Source organism: Macrobrachium nipponense, chromosome 1 (genome assembly GCF_015104395.2).
Source record: "Macrobrachium nipponense isolate FS-2020 chromosome 1, ASM1510439v2, whole genome shotgun sequence".
Lineage (NCBI taxonomy): Eukaryota > Metazoa > Arthropoda > Malacostraca > Decapoda > Palaemonidae > Macrobrachium > Macrobrachium nipponense.
This window is the reverse complement of record NC_087200.1, coordinates 8,557,673-8,585,278: the sequence shown is the minus strand read 5'-3', so window position 1 is coordinate 8,585,278 and position 27,606 is coordinate 8,557,673. Positions and strand designations below refer to the sequence as shown.

The 27,606-nt window shown below is 42.4% G+C and overlaps 1 protein-coding gene across 1 annotated transcript in view; it reads left to right on the top strand.

Annotated features, from left to right (window-relative positions):
- Positions 1–27,606, top strand: part of LOC135218682 (bromodomain and WD repeat-containing protein 3-like) — a 282,487-nt gene that overhangs the window by 26,066 nt on the left and 228,815 nt on the right. Inside the window, 2 exon segments of the mRNA XM_064255131.1 lie at positions 6,339–6,455; positions 17,469–17,669. Coding sequence (XP_064111201.1) covers positions 6,339–6,455; positions 17,469–17,669 — 318 coding nt within the window.

Sequence of the window (27,606 nt, the reverse complement as noted above, 5' to 3'; positions counted from 1 at the left end):
CAGGATTCTATGACTTCTTTTGAACTTCCCCTGTCGGGCCATGCTCAGTCTGTCTTGCAGAGTGTGAACGCTTTGGTTTTGGACAGATATGCTCTGCGCTCCAATAGGTCATCCAAGTTTCTTCCTCCTCCTCTCGTGTGGCATAGGAAGTACTACTACACTAATGTAGTTCATTTGACGCCTTGGCACCTTTACCTGGATGTGATCTGTCTTGAGCCTGGTCTAACTCTGGAGCAGGTTAGGTCGGGAGGTCCTTCCTTTTCATCACAAGAAGCCTTAGTTATGGAGACTACGGCGGCTTCCATCTTCCAGACGGTCTCCTGGCTGGACTTGTGGTCTACTGTAATAGCCAGGAATGCTTCGGATAGGACTGAAGGAGGTATAGTAAGTTCTTCCTCACTCACTGGACTGTTACAGTCTGGTGCAAAAGCTGTTTCTTACCTGGCCCACCTTGGTGCGAACTTGTGGGCCAACCACCTCCTGGCCAGGGGAGACGCAGCACCGTCCAAAGTGGCAAGTTCAGTGGACTCTTGAGTCTTTGTTGGCTCTCAGGAATGGGGATCTGTTTCCAAGAACTGAGTTAGAAAATACGAATGAGCAGTAATGGGCAGATACTAAAGACAGGTTGGTACATCAGGGGGTATCTAAGTCGGAGGCCTGTTCACAAGGTCCTCTTCCTCCCCCTCAGCGACAGGTGAAAAGATCTTCACCTGTTAAATTTTTTAAGAGTTCTGCTTCTACGAGGGTCTCTCAATCTCCCTCACAGGCCAAGTCAAACAAGCAACAACGTCCCTTTCAATCCCGCCCCTACAAGCCTCGTAGGGGCTCTAGAGGAAGGGGCAGAGGGGGTCGTCAGTAGGGTGGGCATCTCTCCCTTTGTGTTGTCACGAGTTGGGGGATGCCTGGTGGTCCAGTGGGCCAAGTGGCAAAGTTATGGATCAGAGAAATGGGTAGTAGATGTTTTGCGGGTGGAATATGTACTATCATTCAACTTCTCTCTCTCTCTCTCTCTCTCTGACAGACCCCTTCTCAATCGGACACATGCTTGCAACTCCCGAAGTTCTTAGCTCTTCAGGAGGAAGTGTTGAAAATGCTGAACAAGGGTGCAATAGAAGTAAAGCGTCCTTCTCCAGGGTTTTACAGTTGATTTTCCTAGTGCCAAAAGCGACAGGCGACTGGAGACTGGTAATCGACCTTTCCGCCTTGACTCATTTTGTCAGGAAGACAAGGTTCAAGATGGAGACGCCTTGGACAGTGTTGGCAGCAATAAGGGACAATGACTTCTTGTTGTCAATAGACTTAAAGGATGCTTACTTCCAGATCCCTATTCACCCTTCGTCCAGAAAGTTTCTTTGCTTCACTCTGGGAGAGCAGATGTACCAGTTCAAGGTCCTGTGCTTCGGATTGACCACGCCCCCTCAGGTGTTCACAAGGGTCTTTGCCCTCATCTCAACGTGGGCTCATGCTCGGGATTCACCTGTTAAGGTACCTCAACAATTGGCTGGTGTTAGCAAGTTCCAAGGAGAAACTGCTTCAGGAAAGGGATCGTCCTCTTCAGTTCTATTGGGCGCTAGGCATAATGGTAAACCTAGAAAAGTCAAATCTGGTTCCCAACCAGAAAGTTCTTTATCTAGATACGGTTATAGATACAGCAGCGTCGAGAGTTTTTCCATCGGACCAGAGATTAGAGAAGTTACGGTTAGTGGCACGCAAGTTCCTATCGCAACCAGAACAGCCAGCTCACCAATGGCAGGTCCTTCTGGTGATTTTGTCTTCTCTGGAGAAGCTGGTCCCTCGTGGTTGTCTTCATCTTCGGTCTCTGCAATGGAGACTGAAAGATTTCGGTCCCTGCCGGGAGATTTCTCTCTACAGGAAGTCCCTCAGTCCAAAGAGGTGAAGCAAGACCTTCATTGGTGGTTGGATGACCAGAATCTCTTGGTGGGAAGCCCTCTGTGTTCTCCCTCTCCAGACTCCTTCTGTTTTCAGATGCCTCCATCTCTGGTTGGGCTGCTCATCTAGGAGACCTCATTGCACCAGGCGTTTGGAGTGCGGAAGACAAGCTGCTACACATCAACGTTTTGGAGCTGAAAGCAGCATTTCTGGGTCTGGAAGAGTTTCAGGAGAAGGTAGAGGGTCATTCGGTGATTCTGATATCCGACAACACCATGGTGGTTGCCTATGTGAACAAGCAGGGGGGCTGGCGTCTCGTCACCTCCATTCATTGACAGTCGAGTTACACTGGGTGATCGACATCTTGGAGTTTTCTGCCAGATACATTCCAGGCAAGAGGAATGTAGTTGCTGACAGGTTGAGTCGTCAGAACCAAATCCTGGGCACGGAGTGGTCTCTGTACCAGGTCGTGGTGGACAGACTTTTTCAGGTTTTGGGGAGGCCTATGCTAGACCTCTTCTCAACTCACTTCAACAGGAAGCTGGAGGTTTACTGTTCATTGGTCCCGGATCCTCTTGCTCTGGCAGAGGACGCCTTCCAACACCCTTCGGACAACCTCAAGGTGTACACCTTCCCTCCATTTTGGCTGATCCGTCAAGTTCTAAACACAGTAATGAATTCTCGAAATCTCAGGATGACTTTGGTGGCGCCTCTGTGGCCTTAAGCCAAGTGGTTCCCAGACCTTCTGTCTCTTCTTTCAGAGGTTCCAAGAGGGATTCCCCCATGGCAGCAACTTCTTTGCCAGCCTCATGTCAAAAGGTTTCACCAGTCAGTAGAATCCCTGTCTCTTCACGGATGGAGACTATCAAGTATCTCCTCTGAGCGAGAGGTTTTTCTCAGGCCGGGGGACGTTTGTCCAGTTACCTCAGGAGGTCCTCTTCAGCAGCTTACCAAGGGAAATGGGCAGTCTACTGTGATTGGTGTCGTTGACAGGGTTTCTCTCCACTCAAAACCTTTTTTCAGCATATAGTAGATTTTTTTTATCTTCCTCAGGGATGAGAAATGCCTTTCTGTTTCTGCTATTAGGGTTTACAGAGCAGTGTTAGGTTTGGTGTTACATCGGAAAGGCGTAGACATCTCTTCATTCATCCTGGGAGATCTTGTTCTTCAGGGGTTTCAAGCAGACTTGTTCTCCAAGGGGACTCGAGTCTCCTGCAGGGGATATTTCGCTTGTCCTGAGAAGTCTCACTGGAGACAGAAATCTGATGCTAAAGACTTTTCCGGTTGGCCTTGGCTTCTGCGGAAAGAGTTGGGGAGCTTCATGACCTGAATTTATGATGTGAAACATACCAGGGGTTGGGGGTTTGTGACCGAGTTTGTCCCGGAATTCGTGGCCAAGACCCAGAATCCCTTGGTGTGTGACGACAACAACCCACAAGAGCTCATGCTATGTCTTGTCAGAGCCCTACGATGCTATCTTAAAAGGACTCGCTGTCAAATTCCTAGGTGTCTTAGACTTTTTGTTAGCACTAGTCTGTCCAGACAAGAAGTTTCCAAGAACACTATTTCATTCTCGATACGTGAGGCGATCAAGCAGGCTTACTCACCTCCTGATGGTTTTGGCACTGAGTCTGTGCAGGCTAGATGTCAGAGGTATAAGTTCCTCTCTAGCATTTAAGAAAAGCTTTGCTGTTCACAGAATTTTGAATGCTGGTACTTGGTTGCTTTAATCCACGTTCACTTCATTTTACCTAAGAGACGTTGTCCACAGGTCTTTGGACACGTTTTCCTTGGGTCCTGTGGTGGTTGCCCAACAAGTTGTGTAATTCATCCAGTGCCCTTCATGGGACAGTTTGTATCTTACCTATGATGATTGTGTGGAAGAGGGAATGAGTGATTTGGCTTGCCTCTTTCTTTCTCTTTGTTCCTTTCTTCTTCCTATGGGTGGGTTGAGGAATAGACACGTCATATACTGGGCTAGTCTGATACAGGTGAGTAAGGTAGTCATACTCATAGTTGTTTTGGTTTATGTTTTTGAAACAATCAAACCTCCAATCCAGTAGCAAATACTCCTCTCTCTCTAGCAAGGGGTCCTGAGGAGTAGTAACAAACCCCTGTGGCTAATATGGTTTGTTATATGAACAGTTAGAATTTTCTTTGGCTCCCTGGATGCAATGAATCTGCTCATATATCATTGTATTTCAACCCAGATGGCTTAGTACTTAGATATCGGTTTATCTATCTTCTCACAAGCATTGAACCACCTTTTTTAGAACTCATTCTTCTAGAAAGGGTGGTCAGGTGGGTTAACTTCCAGCCAGTTAATGATACTTTTACCTCCCTCCAAGTATAAGTCTATCCTATTGTTAAGACTGAAGGTTTGTTCCGCATATGAACAAATGACAAATTTTTAATCAATTTGTAATTTTCATAGCTAACAAACCTGAGGTCTTAGGTTTTACTGCCCACCTCTAGCCGCTCCTCTCTGTTGTTATATCTCCTTGGTTGGGGAAAAGACTGAAGCGTCATGAAGTATGATGGGCGGCCACTGACCGGCTATCACCCCTTACATGCAGGAGTTGCCAGATCTCACAGATTCCTTGCTTTACCATCTTTGATTGCTTTAACCAATTACCAGCTGCCACTTGGAAAGTTATCTTATTGTTAAGACCAGGTTTGTTAGCTATGAAAAACACAAATTGATTAAAAATTTGTCATTTCAAGAAAACGATTGTTTTATGCCATTTTATTTCAGGTATGATTGTCCTGTTGTTACTGGATTATAACATTTGCATTTTGATAATGTTTACATTCTTGAAATCATCAGCTGACTGCATTTTACTGACATCATCACTCATTAGTTGCTAATTGAAGTGTAATTTGTTGCTGCATGTTTCTCATAAAGTTTCAATGCTGGGTTTTAAAAAATTGCAACTTTATTTATAAATAAAAGCAGTCAATATAAGTAAAAGTACAATTTTTCCAGTTCAGATGTTGCTTTTGCCTCTTCCAACAGCTTTGTGGGTGCACATTATTCGTTTCTTCAACCATAACTATAGCTTTAACTTCAGTGGTATACTTTCTGAACACCTCCCTTGTGTGAAGGATGATTTTTTTCCTTAATTTTTTTTTAATGGAAATCAGCATTGAAAAATATCAGATTTTTAACAGGTCTACAACTGTAATGCAACTCTTAATAAATGTGTGCTAATTATAGCAATTAATATTGGTAAACAACTGTTTCTTTATTTGGTTATTAATGTCCGTACTTGCTGTTGTTTATGGTAGTGTCTTGCAAACAACAGTAAGTGGTTGCTAGTTATAAGAAATAGTAATGAATTCTTTGACAAGCTACAAGTTTGGTAAACTTGGTTGAATGTATTATTATTATTATTATTGTTGTTGTTATTATTATTATTATTATTATTATTATTATATATAAAGGATTAGTTTATCTAGAACTCTGAGCCTAATAAAGTCTCTTCTCGGGCTGGTAGGTTGGTTGAATGTAATAAGATTCATGTTGTATTAAGATTCACGTTTAACCTAATAAACTTTTGCGTCTTTGCATTTACCTAATGAACTTTGGCTTCTAGGCCTCTTTATTAAATAAAAGCTAACCTAGATATAATATGCATTATCACTGGAAATAACCAAATTGCAACATCTAGAACACCTTGCCTAAGTGTAATCAACTGAACAAGAAACTCATACTAAACTTGCTATATTAGATGAAATCGTATTTGGAAAAAATTTTCTGGGTCGCATGATATATGAGCATATACAAAAATGACAGTTCTTTTTTATGTCATATATTTTCGAGATCCACAGAATGTTTTTGCGGGAAATAAATTGTGGTTGTGTATTCACAGACCAAGCTTCAGTTCTGAATTTCAGAAAAAGTCCAAAACCAAAACACAGGTGGCCCCAAGGGTTTCAGATAATGGATTGTGAACCAGTATTTCAAGTTTATGTTGTTGGTTACTCATTACAATAAAAGTCCTAATTAATTAAAATAATTTTTATGGTAAAAGAGCTGAGAAAGTTTACTTTTGTGGAGGAGAATTTGGGAATTAATTTAGCAAAGTAAATTTTTTGTGATGTACATAAATAAGAAGGGTTTATTCTTGTAAATGATGTATATTCAAAAGGCCATTGAATTACATGGAAGTGATACACATCAGTTCAATGGGGCATGCTTGCAATACACTATTGCTGGTTTTAAGAAAGTCAGTTTGCATCATTCTATTTAAAGACAAAAGACAGTATATTTTTTATAAAAAATTAATCTTACTGGTCATATTTATTTTGCTTTTTAATGTTTTTAAAGGCAGACTGTAGCATAGCATGAACAGTTGGTCTATTTCTTCCAGCTTTTGATAAGTACTTGAGTAGATGATGTAATGCATTTCATAATAATTTGATGGGTAATTGTTTGACTTTTTCAGCTTAAAACCTTTAAAAGTAAATGAGAGAATTCGCCCAGGAAATGCTCAACTTATATGTGCATCATTTAGTCATGGAGGAAACTTTTTAGCTGTTGGTGGGGTTGACCATTTTGTAAGGTGAGCTCTGTTAATGTTATTGTTTCTTTTGTTTTACAGGATTCACTTTATAGTGTTGCTTTGTATAGCCTTTTACAGCATTGCTTTGTGTACCCTTAATGAGGAGGATCATTTTAACCAGTTGTCGCTTATATACATGTAGCTTGTATGATTATTAAACGTTGGTTTTCTGTCAACATTTTTAGCACACTGTGCAATTTTAATGCTGTTTTGCCAATACTTGTGAATTTCATCATTTTAATAAACAGGTAGTTGTCGACTTACGACTGCAATTGGTTAGACCAACAGGTCGTAAATTGATTTGGACGTAAGTTGGCCCATGGTAATTTACCGTAAGAATATTATACTAGCCTAGCCTACACTAGGGTAATCAGTACCATTATTTACATATAGGGTAGCCTAGCCTACACTACCCAGCACACTTTATACATAAATAGCATAGTAATTATAAATTTCAGCTAATTCTCTAGGTTCAATGCACATTGGGTTATGATAATTCAGTGCAAAGAGAAATTGAATAACATTTAACAAGTTGGCCTTGCGTATGCGATGATGATGTTATCGTGGTACATATATCGTATATATACGAATACAGTAGCCTAGCCTACAGTACACTGTATACTACATATATGATATAATTTAGTAATTTATTAATATAAGCCATGTTTGGAGGTACAATGCATTATGATTTTGATATATCAGTAAAATAAAAAAATGGACACAAAATGGGAATCAGATTCGGACCGACATCGGCATACGTAATTAAGTGATGTCAGGCTGCTGACAGGTATCCAATAATATTTATGTATTCTCATATTATTGTATCATAAAATACTAACAAAGCAGTCAATGTTTTGGTTTGGAAATCTGCTGATGGCGAATACGAGTTTATTTCGCGGTATTTAACTCAATTCGGAGTGAATTGCCTTGCTTCTAGTCAGCGTAAAGTATCTAGATACTTTACTTATATGAGACAAGGTAATTTGTCATTATACGATGTGTTTTTAAGTCAAAATATGAATTTAATACGTCAGTTGAACTAAAATATTTTTTTCGTTAACAGATTATGTTGTGGGCATGTTTATTGTGTAAATGTATTACGTGATTCCATTCGCTATTTTCACTTCATTTCATCCTAGTACGAACTTGACGTTATGTTACTTATCTTTTATTGGCGTGAAAACAACAGTAGTATGTGTTCTTTCAAGACCTGAAGTTTTGATTAAAATGATTTTCTCTCAATTTTATCTACGGTTGTGTTTGATGGCATAAGTTTACTGGAGGTATATCCTTGTTGCCAATGCACGACAAAAGTCATTAGTAGCTTGAAAAGTGAGCTGTGTGTGGAGAGGAGGGAGCTGGGAAAAAAACTGTTGTACGTTGAGCTGGACACCACTCTTTCTTGCTCACGTCGCTTCCCAGTCGTTTTGGTTGTGGGTGGTCGTAAAGTTGATCAGTAGTAACTTTCATAGGTCGTAAGTCGACAACTAGCTGTATACTAAAGGGAAGAATAACATGGTAAGAAAAAATATCAGTATAAAGGTAGAGTCCTTTTGTCTTAAAAAGGATCTGTTAATGTACATACAGTATAACCAGATTAATTTTCAAAAGTTCAAAAATCTTAACATCAAATCTTATTAGCTTTGGAGTATGTACTGTACATAAGAAAGTAGACCTTGCTATGCGTTTATTTGTAATATAATTTTTCATAGAATTTATGTCTTCCCATAAGGCTTGTCTTGCTACTTCAATACCTTGTGCTTCTTTTGACTGGTTGCATCTCTTCTTTTCATTACATACACAGGTTATCCTGTTTTTAATTGCTTTAGGTCTATATTTCATAATGTCTGGTCACTACACACTTCAACAGCTTTGTCTTTTGTATATCCCCTTCCTAATGCACTATAGTTAGAAATCTCAGCATTTTCTGTCTCTGCTTCATGGAGAATAAATGCCTTTCAATCTCAGCATATGTACAGCCATTACCAGTGAAGCAGTATTGATCTCATTGGCTCCAGTAATCCTGTTACAAGAGACTATTGTCCTCTGTCACTGCCCCCTAATGTGTACTACATTGAAGAGGCTGATTGTTCATATGCGGACAAACCTTCGGTCTTAACAATAGGATAATTTCTAGTGCCTAGCTGGATCCGGTTAAATCGCAGATGAAAGCACAGAATCTTGTGAAATCGGGTGAAAAGTAGTCAAGGACCATGCACCCACGCCACAGCGTTCAGTCTTTTTCTGAACCGCCTGGACAAGAGTTGTGGTTAACCTCTTTCGGCTTTTACCCAATTCATTGCCCGTTTTCGCTTGTGTTTCTGTGTGTGTATACTTTTATTATGGCTTCTGCTCCTTCTCGGCCTTGACAGCATGTGTGCCCAGGAATTCCAGGTTCCCTGTGTTCTCGTTTTTTGGCTTCTTCAGCAACTGATCCTCACATCACTTGTAGTAGGTGTCGTTCTAACATTTGTACAATAACGAATTCCTGCACGGAATGCCGTGTGTGGCCTAGAGAGCAGTGGAAGTTATTTTATAGTTTTGGGGAGCATCATAGAGTTTCTACTCTTCCTTCGTGGGAGGGATTTTCTTCTCTTCCCAATGCTTTGTCTCCTGTTGCTGTCACACCCCATGCTAGTGTTGTGCCTTTGTTCCCTTCCTTTTCTTCCATGGATATGTTGGAAGTATCAGGAGGTCCTTAGGCTGATTTATTATGTAATGTCGCCCCCACTTCCTCAGGAGTTAATTCAATTCCCGAGAGGGAGGAGGCTTTTTCATCAGTTTCTTTAATTTCAGATTCGGAGGCGCCCAAATAGCGGCTCTCTTGGGGACGCTTGGGCAATGAGGTTTACCCTCCTTGGAGAGTTTACTGATGCACTTCTTGGATACTCACCACCCCCCTCCTCATGCAGTCCAGGCCCTCCCCCCTCCTGGCCTCATCTTCGTTGGTAGCTGAGGTAAGCCTTATTATATTGCTCTGCCAGTGACGATTGCTGCTGCTTCGAGTCAGAGGGAAGATGTGATGTCAGCCCCACTGGTGATGTCACGTGGTCAGCCATTTTGTATCCCTCTGCCAGTGGCTTCTGCTTCCCGTTCGGATTGAGGGGAAGCCGTGACGTCATCGCCAATTGTGACGTCACTTCCATTGATGACGTCACTCCCAGTTGCCTCCACTGAACTACCTCGCTTGTTTGTGTCACCATTGTCTGCTGCCGTGACATCATCTCTCCCTTCCAGTTCACTGCATCTCCCTTCCATGTTGTCAGCTCCTTCTCTTGGTGATCCGTCTAAGACTTTATGTCAGGCGGTTCTTAAGAGATCGGACTCTGTTTTAGAAGATAGGTTTGCTGCCATGTCGGCTGGGAGGACTGAAAGCAAGCGTGTTGTGTTGCCCCCCCCCCCCCCTCTTGCCCCCCCCCCCCCCCCCCCCTGCATAGAGATTGTGTAAGGAGCCAGTGCTGTCTTCCTCTCCTTCTCCCCCATCTCCGCCGTGTTAGCGTATCGAGTGTTGGAAGGCTAAGGACTTTGCCCTTTCTTCGTCTGTGAGTGCTGGTGTTTCTGAGGAGTGTTAGTGTTTCTTACCCTGTGCGATCTGCAGTGGCTGCTTCGTCCTCTGCATCGAGTCACGAGTGTGTTGCAAACCTTCCACGTTGGTGCACAAGTTGCAAATTCTTCCGCTTCTCCATCTACTGGGCCTATTCGTCTCTATAAGGATCCCAAGGTGCCTGTCAAGAGGTTGAAGTTTGTGAGTGCAGAGTAAGTGCAGCAAGAGTGTTTGCCTGCCCCTCTCCCTGGTACTTCCCGGGGTTCGACTCCGAGGGATTCTTGTTCTATTTCGAGTACGTCTGTTTGGAGAGTGCGTAGTGATGTCCCTAGTGTTGTGGTTGGTTCGTCGCAGGAGTTAGCGCTTGGATCCAGCCCAGGCAGGTTGGTTGGCATTTCGGGCTGTTTGGCTCCTGGCTCCTCTGTTGGTTTACATGAGGAAGGCGCTTTAGATAAGCCTGCACATTCTTCTTGTTGGTCTCCGTTGCCAGAGCAGGAGGAGGGAGACACGCTAGAGTTTTTGTCGTCCTTTACAGAAGTTGTCGATCTCATTCGTGGGTTTCAACAACTTTGAGAGTAGGACTCAGGCTCAGTCGTCTTTCACTCCTTCCTGCTTGGAAGCCTTGCTGGGAACTACGCAGGATTCCAAGTCATCGGTTCCACTTCCCTTGTCGGGGCATGTCCAGTCGGTCTTACATAAAGTAAATGCCTCTGTTTCAGATTGGGATGGCTTTGCTCTAGGGGTTCTACCAAGTTGCTTCCCCCGCCTCTCACGAGGCATAGGAAGTACTATGCTACAAACTGCATACTTGATGTCACGTCATTTTAACCAGGACGGCATTCGTCTGAAGCCAGGGTTGACTTTGGAGCAGGTTAGGTTGGTGGCTCTGTCCTTGTTTTCGCAGGATGCCTCAGCTTTGGAGTCTACGGCACCCTCCATGTTGCAGAAGGTTTCTTGGTAGGACTTCTGGTTGGCGGTCATTGCCAAGATAGCTTCTGACAGGTTCCCAGAGGGGTTGGTGAGTGCTACCTCTCTTGCCAGTTTGTTGCAGTCTGGAGGCAAGGCATTCTCGTATCTTGCACACCTTAGTGTTAATTTATGGGCTAACCTTCTCCTGACTAGAAGAGACACGGCTTTATCCAGGATGGAAAGATTGGTTGACCCTAAGTCCTTGCTGGCATTGAGGAATGGGGATCTTTTGGAATCTCAATTTCTGTTCCCTTGGACTGAGCTGGAGGATGAAATAGACGAGCATGGGGCTGACACGAAAGACAGATTATTGCACCAGGCTGTGTCTAAGTCAGTCTCTCGTTGTTGGAGACGTCCGGCTCCTCCTCCTCCCCCCTGCCCAGCAGCATTCATGAAGGTCATCGCCTGGTAGGCCATCAAGGAGTTCAGTTTCAGCAGGGCCTCCCCGTTCATCTCAGCCTAGGTCAGAGGACCAGCGGTAGGTTAGGCTCCTCTCCCTCTCCTGTGCCACGTGTTGGGTGGGGTTGCCTGGCGGGCCAGTAAGCCAAGTGGTGGAGTTATGGTGTGGAGGAGTAGGTAGTAGATGTCCTGCGGGTGGGGTATCTACTGCTATTCGACTTCTCTCCCCCCCGCTCTCAGACAAGCCTCTGCTCAGGAGGGTGTATCCACCAGATTCTCTGAAGTTCTTGGCTCTCTGGGAGGAGGTGCAGAAGATGCTGGACAAGGATGCGATAGAGGAAGTGCAGAAGATGCTGGACAAGGATGCGATAGAGGAAGTGGTGTGTCTGTCTCCAGGATTTTACAGTCACATCTTGGTGCTCAAGGCGTCAGGAGGTTGGAGACCTGTAATAAACTCATCCCCCCTTGAATCATTTCATCAGGAAAACGAGGTTCAAGATGGAGATCCTGCGTTCAGTGTTGGCAGCTGTGAGGGAAGGCGACTTCATGCTGTCGATAGATTTGAAGGACGATGCTTCCAGATCCCTATTCATCCGTTGTCCAGGAAGTTCCTTCTCTTCTCTCTTGGAGACAAGGTCTTCCAGTTCAAAGTCCTGTGCTTTGGGCATTCCAACATCCCTGTGACAACTTGGATGTGTATGCCTTCCCTCCGTTTTGTTTGATCCGTTAAGTCCTGAACAGGCTGATGAGTTTGCAGAGTCTCAGAATGACTTTGGTAGCCCCTCTGTGGCTTCAAGCAGAATGGTTTTCAGATCTGCTGTCTTTGTTGTCGGAGGTTCTGAGGGAAATTCCCCCTTGGCGGCATCTCCTGTGTCAGCCACATGTATAAAGGTTCCACCAGTCAGTAGAATCTGTCTCTTTTCACAGTTGGAGGCTATCAAGTATCTCCTCCAAGCGAGAGGTTTTTCTCAGAGGACAGCAGGGCATATGTCCAGCAGTCTCAGAAGGTCGACCTCTGCAGTTTACCAAGGCAGTTGGGCGATTTATTGTGATTGGTGTCATAAACTGGGTTTTTCTCCTCTCGGAACCCCTACTCAGCACATAGCAGACTTTTTGACCTTCCTCAGAGATGAGAAACGTTTGTCTGTTTCTGCCATTAGAGTCTAGACTCTAGAGTTTAGTGTTATGTCCTAGAGGTATCGACATCTCCTTATCCTGGGAACTTTCCTTGCTAGTTAAAGGGTTTGAGTAATCAAGTTCTCCTAGGTAGCTCAAGCCCTCGATGTGGGATGTTTCCTTGGTCCTGAGAAGTTTCACTAAAGCTCCATATGAGCCTTGCATCGTTCATCAGACAGGGACTTGACACTCAAAACTGTTGTTCTCCTGGCCTTGGCATCTTCGAAGAGAGTGGGGGAGCTGCACGGTCTGAGCTATAATGTGAGGCACACCAGTGGTTGGGGGACAGTGTCCTTCGAATTTGTCCTGGAATTCGTGACTAAGACCCAGAATCCCTTGGTGCACAATGACAGCTTCACCTCCTTTTCCATTCCATCACTAGATGACTTTGTGGGCAGTGATGCTCAAGAGCTTTTGTTGTGTCCTGTCAGGGTTCTGCGTTACTACCTTAAAAGGACACGGCACCTTAGACTAGGCTGTTGTAGGCTTTTTGTTAGCATGGGACATACAAAGAAAGAGCTGTCAAAAAATACTATCTCTTTTTGGATACGGGATGCCATCAGACAGGCATACTTGACTCTCGATGATTCTGCCGCCACGTCTGTGCAGGCTAGAACGCATGACGTTAGAGGTATTGTTCCCTCTCTGGCTTTCAAAAAGAACTTGGCTGTACATAGTGCTGAGTGCTGGTACTTGGTTATGCCAATCCACGTTCACCTCCTATCTTAAGGATGTTGCCTACAGATCTATGGACATGTTTTCCCTGGGTCCTGTGGTGGCTGCCCAACAGATTGTGTAACTCATCATTGCCCTCAACAGGGCACATTTGTATCTTACCCAAGTTGATTGTGTGAATGAGAGAATGAGTGAGTTGCCTGGTCTCTTTCTTTCTCTTGTACCTTTCCTTCTTCCTTCGGGCAGGTTGAGGAATAGACACGTCATTCGCTGGACTGGTCTGATACAGGTGAGTAAGGTAGTAATACTGATAGTTTGGTCGCTTGTTATTCAAATAACCAACCCTCTATTCAGTAGCATATGCTCTGCTCCTTGGCAAGGGGGAGTAGAGAGTGGTAACAGACCCTGGCGTGTTGGTTTGTTATTGGACAGTGAAAGTTTCTCTTTAGTTCCCTATACAATAATACAGTGGACCCCCTGTATTTGCCTTCTCTGGATTCGCGGACTCACACATTCGCAGATTTCTCTCAGGAACGTTTCCCCGCATTATTCGCTGAAAATTCTCATATTCGCGGTATTTTTCTATGAGAAATATCCACAAATTCCTGGCTTTTTTTATCAGTTTCATCATAAAATGCACTTTTTGTGATAAAACTATTAAAAAAAATAAGTATAATTTTTTTTTTCCAACTAACAAAATAGGCTGTTTTCAGCATTTTTATAGGGTTTCCAAGTATTCGCGGGTTCTAACTATTCACAGGGGGTCTGGTACACACACCCTGCGAATACGGGGGACCACTATTCCCATACATCATTGTATGTCGCTCAGTGTCTGAGTGGTTGGATATCAATGTATCTAGCTTTTCACAGGCATCAGTCCCTCTCTGAAAGATATTTCTTTAGAGCTGGACTGGTGGGTAGGTCCCCAGCCAGTTTAGGATGTCGGTACCTCCCTCCAAGTATAAGTCTATCCTACTGTTAAGACCGGAGGTTTGTTCGCATATGAACAAATGACAAATTTTCTAAGACAATTTGTATTTTTCATAGCTTCAAACCTGAGGTCTTAACATTTTACTGCCCACCTCTAGCCGCCCCTCTGTCTTGCTAAAGACATCTTGAGTTTGGAAAGACAGAACGCTGTAGCGTGTGCATGGTCCTTGACCACTTTTCACCCGATATACACACGCATTGCCAGATCTCTCCGAATTCCTTACTTTCATCTGCGATTTAACCGGATCCAGCTAGGTGCTAGAAGTGATCCTATTGTTAAGACCTCTGGTTTGTAGCTATGAAAAATACAATTGTTCATATACAAAACAAACCTTCGGTCTTAACATTAGGATTTACTAGCGCCAAGCTGGAAACTGGTAGAATTAAAATTAAACTTGAGATCCAGGGACTATTGGCATCTATACCAGGTCACGGGGCATGTATTACCCAGAATGCCCTAGGCATCCCTTGACCCACCAGTTACTTTTCTACTGCCTTTAAGATAGGACATGTTTACTGTCTATCTGTTTTAAAGCTGGTTTTAGTTTGCCCGTTTTTATCCATTTCACTTTCATTTTTCTTGTTAATTTTCTTTTTTGAGTGCGCTCAGTTGTAGGTGTTATCTGTGAGTGTGTGTACGTGGTGAGATGGAGATTTTTGCTTCACCATCGGGATCTTCTTCCGTTTCAAAGAGAAGACAAAGGAAATGCCCTGGAGTCAGTGGCTTTCCGTGTTCAAGATTCCTAACTTCAGTGTCAACGGATCCTCATCCAGCATGTAGTAGGCAGAGAAAATGTATGTACAATTACTAATCCTTGTTCAGTTTGTCGCGGTTGGTTGGTGGAACAGTGGAGGAAGTTTTATGAGAAGGCCAGCACAAAAGAAAGGAGACGACTCCATCTTTGGATGACCAAGCGTTGCTGGCTTCTTTTGTATCGGCAATACACCAGACTGCTCCATATGTTTCGCCACCTGCTTTTGATTTGTCCCATACCCCTTCAGTTTCTTCTAGCGATTCGCTATCGGAAACTCCAGGAGGGGTTTTGGGTAATTTTATGCATAATTACACTCCGTTGTTCCCAGCAGGGAGGAGGGGAGCATCGCCATCTTTTTTCCAGCTGCCGACTCCCGACTTGCAGAGAATGGAAGGTATGTTGGCAGCGCTAGGCCTACCAGGCATACCAACCTTGGAGGGTTTGCTGTCGCATTATATGGCGTCACGATTCCAGCAGAGTCTGGCAGCGCCTAATGTTCCTCATCCCCCTGGCTTGCCAGCAGCAGCCGCCGAGTCTCTCTACAAGATTGGTGACGTCACAACTGGCGTCACACACCGACATGGCAGACGTGATGACATCACAGCCTACTGCTTCTCGATCTACTTCGCTGCCTCCGGAACCAAATACGCTTTCTGACTCGTTGGTACACACAGTAATGAAGAAATTACAGGATCTAGAGCAGAAAATTTTGAGAAAGACAAAAAGAAAAGGCATGATTCGTCTTCTTCTTCGTCTTCTTCCTCTAGCTTGGCGTCATCGCTAAGTTTGATGACGTCACTGCGTGTACCAGTCAAGCGTTGGAGGATACGGGATTTCGTGACTGATCCTCGGGCCAAGAGGAGAAGAGTGAATTCTTCTTCATCTTCGGGCCAGGACTGTCACATCCCAGTCAGCAAGAAAGTCAAGAAGTCAGTGGCTGGTAAGCTCAAAGCTAGCGGACAAAGCCGTTTACAAGTCCTAACGAGTATATTAGAGTGCACTTACTGGAAATGCAAGTAAGTGTTCGTAATGCATTTTTTATGAGACAGAAACTATTTATGAAAAGTGCTGTACACTAGGACAGTTGTCCATGGCTGGTGGGGTGTTCACTGAGGAAGTGTAGCAAGCATCCCTTCATAAAATATTTTCTCTTCGCTTTGTATGAGGGTGTTGAATCTTATGGGAACCTGGTGGTACTATGTACCGGGAGTACCCACCCATTTTTACTGTTGGGTGGTGGTCTGTTTTGTCGTTTTTCATGTTTGGTGTGGGTGACGGCATTATTTGTGGTTTTGTTTTTTGTTCTGCACCCTAGGCAGGGGAAAATATTTTGTTCTTTGTTAACAGTTGGGTAGTAATTCCTTTGTCGCAAGAGTGTCTTATACTTTGTCAGCATTTGGAATATTCTTTTGCTACGAAGTACCCACTTCAGTAGAGGTGATCCTGGCTATACTGCCACACTGCTACAAGGTTGAGATGAGCGCCAACCAGAGGCAGTATCTACCTGCAGCAGCTCTCTCACCAAGTAAGGAACAGCAAGCATTTCTTAATTGCTAACCTTTGTTATTCCTTTCTATTACACATTAAACTTCATTAATGTTTTGAGGTATTTTTTTCCATGACTCCCTCCACCAGTCAATATGGATTCAGCTAAGTTATTACTGGGTAAGTTACATATATAAAAATTATATTTTTACAGTAAGATAAAATTTTATATATATTTACCCAGTAATTATGGATGGAGCCCACCCTCCTCCCCTGGCATGGACAATTTTTTCTTTGAGCATAAACAAATTGAGCTCTTGGCTGAAGTGCCTCTCATACCCTGAAAGTTGGCAGGGCTATTCACCTACATAAACAACAGACTATTGCTACCGCTAATTTTCTAATTTTAAGCTGCTGTCGAGTAGAAACTCTTAGCGAAGTAATTACTGGTTAGGTATATATAAAATCTTATTTTATTATGAAAAAATTGTTGTAAGTACAATACTACAATACTTTTGTATTTTCAAGAATGGCTCAGTACCCTAGGATTGGAAGCCATTTGACTAGAATGTTGGTTTGAAAAAGAGAAAACACCAAGGTAATAAATAATACTGAAATGTTAAATTAACAAGTAAATAAATGTTTGCTTTACAAGGTAATTATGCTGGTCAGAAAAAGTCATGTATTGAGTGGTACATGGATTTTTAGAGTTCACTGCTTCTCATAAACAACATTGCCAGGAGTTTTTCATGTTGTATAATAATAGGATCAAAAGACTTACAATACTAATTAGTGTGATGACACCTTGGTGGAATGAGTGCTGATCTACAAGGTGCGTAGTATGGATGAATATCTAGAAAATTTAAGTTACCAAAGTTTTCAACATATTTAAAGCTCTTATCTGTATGTGACTAGGTTAATTTTCCTAAGCTATCTTATTTCTGTAATAGTGGTGAACAGATGTTTATAATAAGCTCTTTGTAAGTAATATTTCATTTCATTTGCTTTTGATGTTTACAGAGTGTATCATCTTGGGGGGGAAGATGGAGTGGAGAAGCTTTTGGAAGCTGAAAGACATCAGGACCGAGTTGACAGTATACAGTGGTGTCACAAAGGACTCAGGTTCATTACCGGAAGTCGTGATGGTACAGCTCTGGTTTGGTATTATGAAAGACAGGGGTGGCAGAATATCATTTTAAACATGACAGAAAGATTTCCTGGGTAAGTTGCTTTTATTGTTAAAACTGTAGACATAGTATGTGTGAGCCAGTTATATCAATCTTCATTATATTCTCCTTTCTGCTTACTTTTACTAGTTTCCCTTATTCATTTATAATAAAAGAGAGAATAAAACTCAGGTGTTATTCTTTTGTTTGGTCTTGTAAAAGGAAGGGGTATCCCCACGTACAGTATATTCCTAGAAATTATATTAGGTATTGACTTAACCCTTTGATTATGGCTGAGATGAGGTTGCACACTTCCCAGAATCCAGAGGGTTTTCAGATGAGAGTCATCTGTAGTATGCTACCAGATGCACAAAAACAATCACTATAATAGCGAGTTCCATTGTTGTTTTCCCACAAATTTACCTGTTTTAGTTGTATGATAATATAACATTGTGATAGTAGTCATTGTAGTACAGAAAGTTGTCGACTTACGACTGCAGTTGGTTATGACCAACTGGTCATAAATCTATTTGGATGTAAGTTGGCTCGTGTTAATTTACCGTAAGATTATACTAGCCTAGCCTACACTAGGGTAATCAGTACCATCTTTACATATAGGGTAGCGTAGCCTACACTATACAGCATACTTTATACACATATAGGGCATAGTAATTATTAATTTCAGCTAATTCTCTAGGTTCACTGCACATTGGGTTATGATAATTCAGTACAAAGAGAAATTGAATAACATTTAACAAGTTAGCCTCGCATATACGATGATGATGTTATCATGGTACATATGTCATATATATACTCATACAGTAGCCTAGCCTACAGTATACTGTATACTACATATATGATATAATGTTGATTTGCTTTAAGTAGACAGTTACATATAAGCATTTTGAGAGGGGCATTCTAATTATCGCAGATTTTCAGTATTCACCGGGGGTTGTGGTCCATAACCCCTGCGAATACAGGGATTGACTGTACTAATTTTCAAGTATAGTACTGTAATATATTAATGTAAACAACAAAATTTTAATAACATACGTATATTTGGTTTTCTTAAAAAGGTTCTATACCCAAGTCAGTGAATGGCAAAGAAAGAAAGTGCATTATGGGATGCTAATATCCAGGTGCAATGATAATTGACAAGCTGTTGGTAGTCGTCTCCAAAGCAGCCAATCCAGAAGGGCCACTCATTTTCTTTAGGGCTCTTTGGCTGTACACTTGGCATTAATTGGCTGATAACTCACCCCATCTTGCAAAGGTGGGATTGTGGGAGGCCCTATCTGTATCCTCTAGCTTCATGTGTAGGAAGTACTCATCGGTTTCCATCATCACGAATCTTCGTGTTGTATTGAATATTGTGTATGTGTGAATCGTTCCCCAAAATGCCTCTTAAAAAATGCCCTGCTCCTTCTAAGGCTTCTGGCAAAGAGCCTAAATGAAAGAAGGTTGTCATGAAGCTCGAGGAGAGATGTATTGAAAGATTGCTAAGGTTATGTTGTGGGGGGAGGGGTTCATTTTTAAAGAAGAAAGAGGCTAAGATACAAAAGGCTTTAAGTGAGCTTTTTCAGTACAGCAAAAAGTTTTGACAGTGCATGATGAAACAATTTTGAAGTAGGAATCTGTGCTGGCATTCTGGATAAAGGACTGCTTAACAAGAATGACCCCTTGACTCCAATATAATTCGCAAGAAAGTGCGACAACTGTACCAGCAATTTTCGACTGCTACAAAAGGTGACAATGTACAGGCACAGGAAGGTGGTAACGTAGAGGCACAGAAGGCAATGAAGAAAGGGAATTAGAATTCTTAATATTCGACAAACTTGCACCAATAGAAGAAGAGGAGGAAGAGCCACAAGCAGGACCATCATCAGGTCCTCAAGGTTTTCAGTCTCCAAGGGATGGTTCCATTGATTTCAAAAGTGGTTTCACCTTAAAGTCTGTTTCTTTGCATGGGGAAGCAGCTTCTGCAGGCACTGAAGCAGCTGTGATGAGACTGGCCTATTCTGGGAGAAGATGCCATCCCTTTCATACCTCATGAAGGATGAAGCCAGAGCCTCCCAATTTAAGGTCCAGAAGGATAGGGTTACCCTCTTAATGTGTGGGAATATTGGGCTTGATGTTGAAACCAGGCTTCATTTACAATGCTGCAAACTCCATGGCCCTCAAGAATAAGAACAAGAACAAGGCATTACTGCCTGTGCTCTTGATACATAACCCCAAGATATAGATCACCAAAGTCCTTATGGATTACTGGTTCCATCAGAGCTTCATCCTTCAAGTTAGGGAATACCTGAGTGACTTGTGCATGGAGTTCAAGGTGTTGCTGATTATGGATTATGCTGGTGGTCACCCTCTTGATCTTTTTTACTTGTAAGTCCAGCTCGAGTTTCTCCCTTCCAACACCGCCTCTCGCCTCCAGCCTGTGGACCTGACGTGATGCATGCCTTCAAGGCACTCTACATTCAGGACTTCCTCCAGCACCATGTGAATGCAATGAACGCTGACAGTGAATTTTTGCTGATAGATTATTGCCGTAAATTCACAATTGCCAGGTCTATCTGTTATTGACCAATCATTGAAAGACGTGAAGAAGGAGACCCTGAACGCTTGCTGGAAGAAGTTGTGGCTGGAGTCAATTCATGATTACAAGGACTTCTTGAAATGATAATAAAATCATTTCAAAGATTAGTATATTAATAGGATAATAATTTAATCTAGTATATTTGGTGTAGGATGATATTTTTAGTTATAGTACTCTGGTGTTTGAATTTTCAAGATAGGCAGTTATAAATATTTTCAGAGGGGAAGAGTTCTAAGTGTTAGTGGGGGTGGGGGGCAGGGTCTGGTGCACATCCCCTGCAAATCCAGGGGGTTCACTGTAGACATCCTTGCAGCAGAGCAAGTTTCCAGTTAACTGTAACTCTTTCCGGGACCCTCAGGCTTTGGCGATAGACACCTTTCTTCAACATTGGCTTGGTCTGAATGTGTATGCCTCCTCTTCCCTATTTTTGTGATTTTAAGAGAAGGAATTGTAATATCAGAATTGGTATTGGTTGCAAAGGTATTGGTATCTAGATGTATTTCCATAGCCATAGATCATCCTCAAACCCCTCCCTGCTTGAGGGTTCTCAGACAACCACACTGCATAAGCCACCAAAACTACCACATACTTCAACTAACCGCATGGAGACCTATCAGTCGTTTCTTAGAGGCTCAGAACTTTTCAAGAGTGTAAACTGAATACCGTATATTTCCGCGTATAAGACAACCTTTAAAACCAAAAATTCCCCCCCTAAAAATTGGGGGTCATCTTATACTGCAATACTAAAGATCAAAACTTGAATTCTAAGATACGTATCTGTAGGCTAGCCTCTGCTTCGGTGCTATAGCCTAACCACCAACATATACATATAAAGATTCACTGTACGAAATAAAATAATGATAAAGGTAATAAAACCATATATACCATATATGTTATTGGCATATCTTCATAACAAATCGCCTATTTGAGGAATAATTTGAAATCAATGCAAGAAACTTTTATCAATGCGATCCCAGCTGAGAAAATGTAAACATCGAGTTGCGTTGCGCTGACTGCAATATTTATCTTTTGGTAACCTTTAAGAAATTTCAATGGCAGTGTAATTACAGTAGTAATAACAGTTATGATAACATGATATTCATTTTTCACTAAAGGTTTCTCATACATATCACAAGATTGATCACATGTTCCACATCTTAGGGATTGCAGTCTGGTTCTGGGGAGTCAACTTTGGCTTCGTCGTTGATATACAAATTTATCTTCAGTCCCGTTCATGGCATTTTAAAAATTATTTTATGACACTATTTTCACGTTCCCTCCGTGCTTTTATGATAAACGCAATGAACATTGGTGAGGTAGCACGCAAAGCTGTTTGTAATTTAAAATTGTAACTGTTTCAAACAATTCGGGCATATGAATGATGATTGTGTACAATAATTATCGTTAATTATTGTAGTATAATTAGCGGTTGTTTGAGAATGGCAACGAAACATAAACAAAACAGTGGTTTCTCTTTAACGCGACCTTCTGTATGAAAAACATATAGACTCGGCTTTGTTAAACACAACTTTGATCATTTACGAAAGGAATGTATGTATCTCTGAATTAAGTTCTATTCAGCAACTAAAGAGTTATGATATCGGTAAAACCATGGCCTTGGTAAAACGCGATCAGCTGAGACTGTAAACAAATCTAGAATGCAGATGGCGCAGCATTGTTTTGTTCTTATAATGTAATACAATAATACATGTAATATGATTACAGTAAAACATGTTTGATTTAAATTATCATTATTCTCAATAAAAATATTTGATTTCTGCAAGTGGATTATTTATCAGTGTAACAACCTGACCCAGGCAATTCTCTCTCTCTCTCTCTCTCTCTCTCTCTCTCTCTCTCTCTCTCTCTCTCTCTCTCTCTCTCTCTCTCATTGATTGTAATACTAATGATTTTCCTCCATCCTTCACTACAAAATTCCGATTTTTAGAATTCTGAATAAAGCGATTATTGTAAACATGTATTGGCATAAACAGTTGAATTAAGAAGCAGCTGATTGCTGACATCATCTACCATAACTATCAAGCCTTTATTAAGAGCTCCGTGAAAATTGTTAAACCCTGCCAATTCTCAATGGTGGCTTCCATAAATAAAAATAAAATACATTTTTGTTCATTTCTCATGCAGTGGAGATCTCAAGAAAGAATACTAGTAAATTAAAACTGCAGGTTATAGCCGAAGTGGAATAAAACGAATAACAGCCAGGCGGCAGTGACGTTCGGAACTAGAGAAATCACACATACTTAATGCTTGTACAATGAAGTAAAGTAATATGCGCATGTTTCCAACCAAACTTTGTTAATTTGTGATAACAGCTGTCTGAATTATATCTCTTCTAACAAATAATGGCAATGAAGATATTGATAATACTCAAATCAGCCAAGATTTTGAGAATGTAAACAATATCAAATGCAAATGATGTACTACATGACAATGTTCATGAAACTTACCTGACAGATATATATATAGCTGTATTTTCTGAAGTCCGACAGAATTTAAAAATTCGCGGCACACGCAGTGGGCGGCCAGGTGGTAGTACCCATTCCGCCGCTGGGAGGCGGATATTCAGGAACTATTCCCATTTTCTATTCATATTTTTTTTCTGTCGCCGGTCGGTAAAACAACTGTTTACAGACCTCCGACTAGGATTTTGAAAACTTCATTAGCCACTTAAGTATCCTAATTATTCTTTCGATTATTAACTTGGATTTGTGGCTAGGCATACGCTATCGTAAATTTTTTCATTGCATTTGATGTCTGAAGCTATTTAGCCTAGTTTCAGACTTTGTTGTCTGCACGGTAAGGTGAGGCTACCGGAACTTTCGGTAGACCACTCGCTTAGTATATATGACGTTTACATGTTTTCTTTGCATAAGGTAATTAGTGTAATGTGTGACTTATTACGGAAGAAGGAGGATTCATTTACGCATTTTAGAGCGTGTAGAATCAGGAGTTTTCCTCCACAGTAAACAGAAGTTAGAAATAATGAACCTTCTAACCTCCTGTAGATTTTATTTTGCCTAACCCTGTGGTATGGCTTACGGGCCTAGAAGAAGTGTCTGCTAGAGGATTACATCAAGTAATCTTAGACTAAAGTGCTCGCTCTCCAATCAGTGTTTGTGAAGTGTAGTGCCCCTTGTGTTGTGGAGGGGGCGTCAGATCGGCCCCATAATGCCTCTAGGCCTGGACCTCTGTCGGACTCCCCATGACTCAGGAGAGGGGCATGTCGAAAGCCGCAAGAGGGTTACGGGGGCTCCCCACCGATCTGGCGTCCCTTCGGCAGAACCTGTTGACGCTTCCCAGGCTGCTAAAGATCGTGCACGTGCACGAATCTTGAAGGATTGCTTCTCGTCCTCCGAGGCGTCCTCCCCACACAGGGGTTGGAGTTCTCGGAAGGACTCGCGCCCCCTAAAGAAGCTTGAGAGAAGAGGACGCTTCACGTCCTCTCTCTCGTCTACGAGAGGATGAAAGAGTAAAGAGGACCACATTTTCCCTTTTAGAAGAATGCACTGGCTCTTTTTCTAAGGGACATTTAAGGAGGCTCTTCATCTTGCCAGAAGAGTGATTTGAGCTCCTGCGAGTGAACGCTCATGTATATATCATTTATACATTATTAAGGAGGCTCATTCATCTTTCCAGAAGAGTGATTTGAGCCTCCTGCGAGTGACCGCTCATGTATACATCATTTATACATTATTAAGGAGGCTCATTCATCTTGCCAGAAGATGATTTGAGCCTCCTGCGAGTGAACGCTCATGTATACATCATTTATACATTATTAAAGAGGCTCATTCATCTTGCCAGAAGAGTGATTTGAGCCTCCTGCGAGTGAACGCTCATGTATACATCATTTATACATTATTAAAGAGGTTCATTCATCTTGCCAGAAGAGTGATTTGAGCCTCCTGCGAGTGAACGCTCATGAAGTTAGAGCTGTTTCAACCTCGCTAGCATTCCAAAAGAATTTGGTAATCAAGGACATATTCGTCTCCTCTCCTCATGGCGCTCCGTATACGTTATGTAACGTTCGCTTTAACTTCGAAAAAGCAAGCTGATAAGTTTGACGGCCGGCAAGCTGCTTTGCACAGTCAAACAACTTATGTCTCTGGTCGGCATAAGAAGGGCAATTTAGACGTGAGGAAGCTTTTGGAGGTGCTCGACGTCCTATAAGTAGAGACATTCTCCAGGACGCTCGGCAAGCACCTTGCGGAAGACGAAAGCCATACGTCTTCCTTTAGTGTTCACACTCTTCAGGACATCGTGCGGCTCTCCATGGAGACTCGCATGAGGACGTCCCTTAAAAATATTCAATGTCATACGCAAAACGCGGTTCGTCATAACATTGGAGATGTTGGCAAGGTCGCTCGCCAGGACGCCTCTTGGCGGGCCTTGCATGCATCAAGGCGCTCAAGCGGTTCCTCTCTGAAACGTCGTTCAGAAGACTTGGTGTTCTCTGCTCAGACACGCTCGTAGCTAGCAGGACGCGTTTTTTTGAGGAACGCTCAGCAGACGCTTTCAGTACGCTTTTGAGGACGCTCGGCAGGACGCTCAGCAGGACGCTTTCCAGCACGCTTTTGAGGACGCTCAGCAGGACGCTTTTGTGGACATTCGCCAGGACGCTTCGGTGGAAGCTCGGCAGGACGCTTTGCGAGAGAAAAGACTTGTTGAAGGCGTCTTATTTGCTGTTGAGGACATTTCTTTACAGAAATTTTAAAAAGGATTCGGAGTTAGCGGAGAGACATACCCGAATTTGTTTTTTCTTTCGATCTCTCTTTCCTCTTCATCGATTTCTTTGAGAACTTCGGGAAGATTATATACTTGGATTCCTGGGTGACTTTCGGTCATGTTAAAGGGTTTTCCCCTATTAGCAAAGTGCTAATAGTTTTGTCAAGTCAGGACGTTTTCCCCATTGTCATTTAAGTGGGGGACCCTCATAAATGGGGTAGTTTCTCATTGACATAGATTTTAACGTTTTTATCGTTTAAGCGGATAAACTCATTAACAAATTTCGGAAGAGCTCTCATTCATTTTCAGAGGCTCATCCGGGGTTAAGAGAAAGACTTGTAGACTGTCCAGGAAGTCCTTTGTCCAATATCATAAGAACATTGGAACGGTCTTTTTCGATCCTCGGTTCTCTTGATGATCTCTATTCGAATATTACTCCCTTTTCTTGGAAAAGAGTCTTGGCAAAGAGTCAAGGAGTTCTTTTAAAAGTCTCGTTCATTAGAACGTGGACAGTCGTTTTCCTTTCTTTCTCTCTTCCTCGTCGAGGAAAGATGTAGTAGAGAATTCGATGTTTCAAATTACTACAATACTTACGTAGTTTATCTTTGCGTCATTTTGCTAACGCATGGGTCAAGTCATATACGCATATCGTATTTACCTCTGCGGATAGAAGCCGAAAGAAACTGTTGTTCTAATGTATTTATTTGACACTCCCTTCAACCTTCCAAGAGTTTTCGGAGTAAGAACAACTCTTCAGGTATTGTTACGACAACACCAACTCAGCTTCTGTGTTTAGCGAATTCTGTTTCGTTTAAATAGGCCTGCTTGAGAGTTTCCTTTTGCTCGATAATATCATACCTATTCCTTCGTAAAGGGAGTAGCTGGCAAACTCAGGCAGATAGTATTCTGTTCACCATTGAAGCTTTTCTTCGAGAAGACTTCTCCTTCACTCTTGTTGATAGAGATCGAAGGTGGTCGATCTCCAATCCTTATTTTCTTTTCTTGAAGGAAAGAATTTAGGATGGAGATCGTTGTTCAGAATACTATAAATATACTACGTATATTAACCTCGCGACATGATTCTACTAAGCAGTTGAATTGTCCGAGGGGTAGGCGCCTATCCTAGTTATTCTACGGATTGCGACTTAGACGAGAAGTATTCTAATTGAACTGCAACACCAACTCAGCTTCTGTATTTAGCGAATTTTGTTTCGTTAAATATGCCTGCTTGAGAGTTCCCTTTTGCTCGATAAATTTCATACCTATCCCTTCGTAAAAGGAGTAGCTGGCAACTCAGGCACATAGTGCGAGACGATGATCAAGGCTGCTGTTACTGTGATCTACGCAGTACCGGCTAGCTCGGTGTCATGCACGGTTGGTTACGTCTCTCTCTCCCTGCGGGAATGGCTTAATAAACCGTCTCTCTGCCCTACAATCATGGATTTTAGCCTCGGGTTGAGGAAATTTCTAGTAATCTTGAATGATCATACCTGCCGTTTTACTTAGAAAAATTTCAACAAGATATCTCTTATACTTGTTAGCGGTGCGGGTTTTTTACCGCACGGTAACATTCTGTACGAATCTACCGCGGCATAGCACTATAATAATGCTCTCCTGCTTATGCAAAGCGCAGCCTTATTTAGGGAAGGAAGCAGGCTGAGTGAGGGAATGGATGAGTTTGCTGGGGACCATTTCCTCGCTGGAGAAGCTTGTTTTCCCTGAATAAACAGCAATTCAGACCTCTACAAATTTTCCTCACGAAGAAATTGGAATAACATCAAAGATCTTGTAATTCTAATTTTCTCTCAACGGCTTTGAGGATCACCTCAGGTGATAGCGAGAGGGTGCCAGACATCCGAACAGAGAACAGATGTTCTGGCACATTGTCTGAAAGAATTGGAAGCCAAATTGGTCGGCTCTCCAGTTCCTCGAAGGGTGAGGTTGGATCGAGTGGCCCAAATCATCTCGGATAATTTCTCAGCTCTCTCATAGCTCGAGAAGAGAGAATTGGTTATGGGCTTGGGCACCGTAACGTAACGATCCTCAAGAGGTTCGTTAAACTAGTGCACGTCCGTGGGGTTCTTCTCGATCGAAGGCAAACAACTACTGACGTCTGAGTAATCCTCACTTAGAAGTATGTCGAAAGTGAGGAGAGACTGAGGGCGTCCTTTCGTTAAGTTTTTTCGTAATATTGAAGACGAAGGAGCTTCCTCTTAAGAAGTTGTCCCTTATTCATGATCCTAGAGGATTAGCTTTAGTCGCCATGTTGGCCTCTAAGAGGTTGGATTCACAGAGGTCAGGTAATTCAGAGAATTGTTTCCAAGACCCTTCCCGAGAGAATCGGTGTAATCTAACATCGTCACTTAGTGAAGTATCTAATATCTCCTCTCTGAGTCTGAAGGCGTTCAGACTATCGAGAAGCGATAAGATCTTCAAGATTAATGGCAGTCTCTTGGCCAAGGCAAAGCAGTGCTGCTATTTTCAGTTTTCAATCGGAGGGGGCCGTTTCTGGAGATAGTGAAGGGAAATGACTGTTCCTCCACCTCGACCTCTGTGAATTTCGTTATGGTTCTATCTTTCCGTATGAAGTATGAGATAAGATAGAAGTCCTAACTATTGTAGAAATATGCAAATATGTTGTTGACGGCCTCTA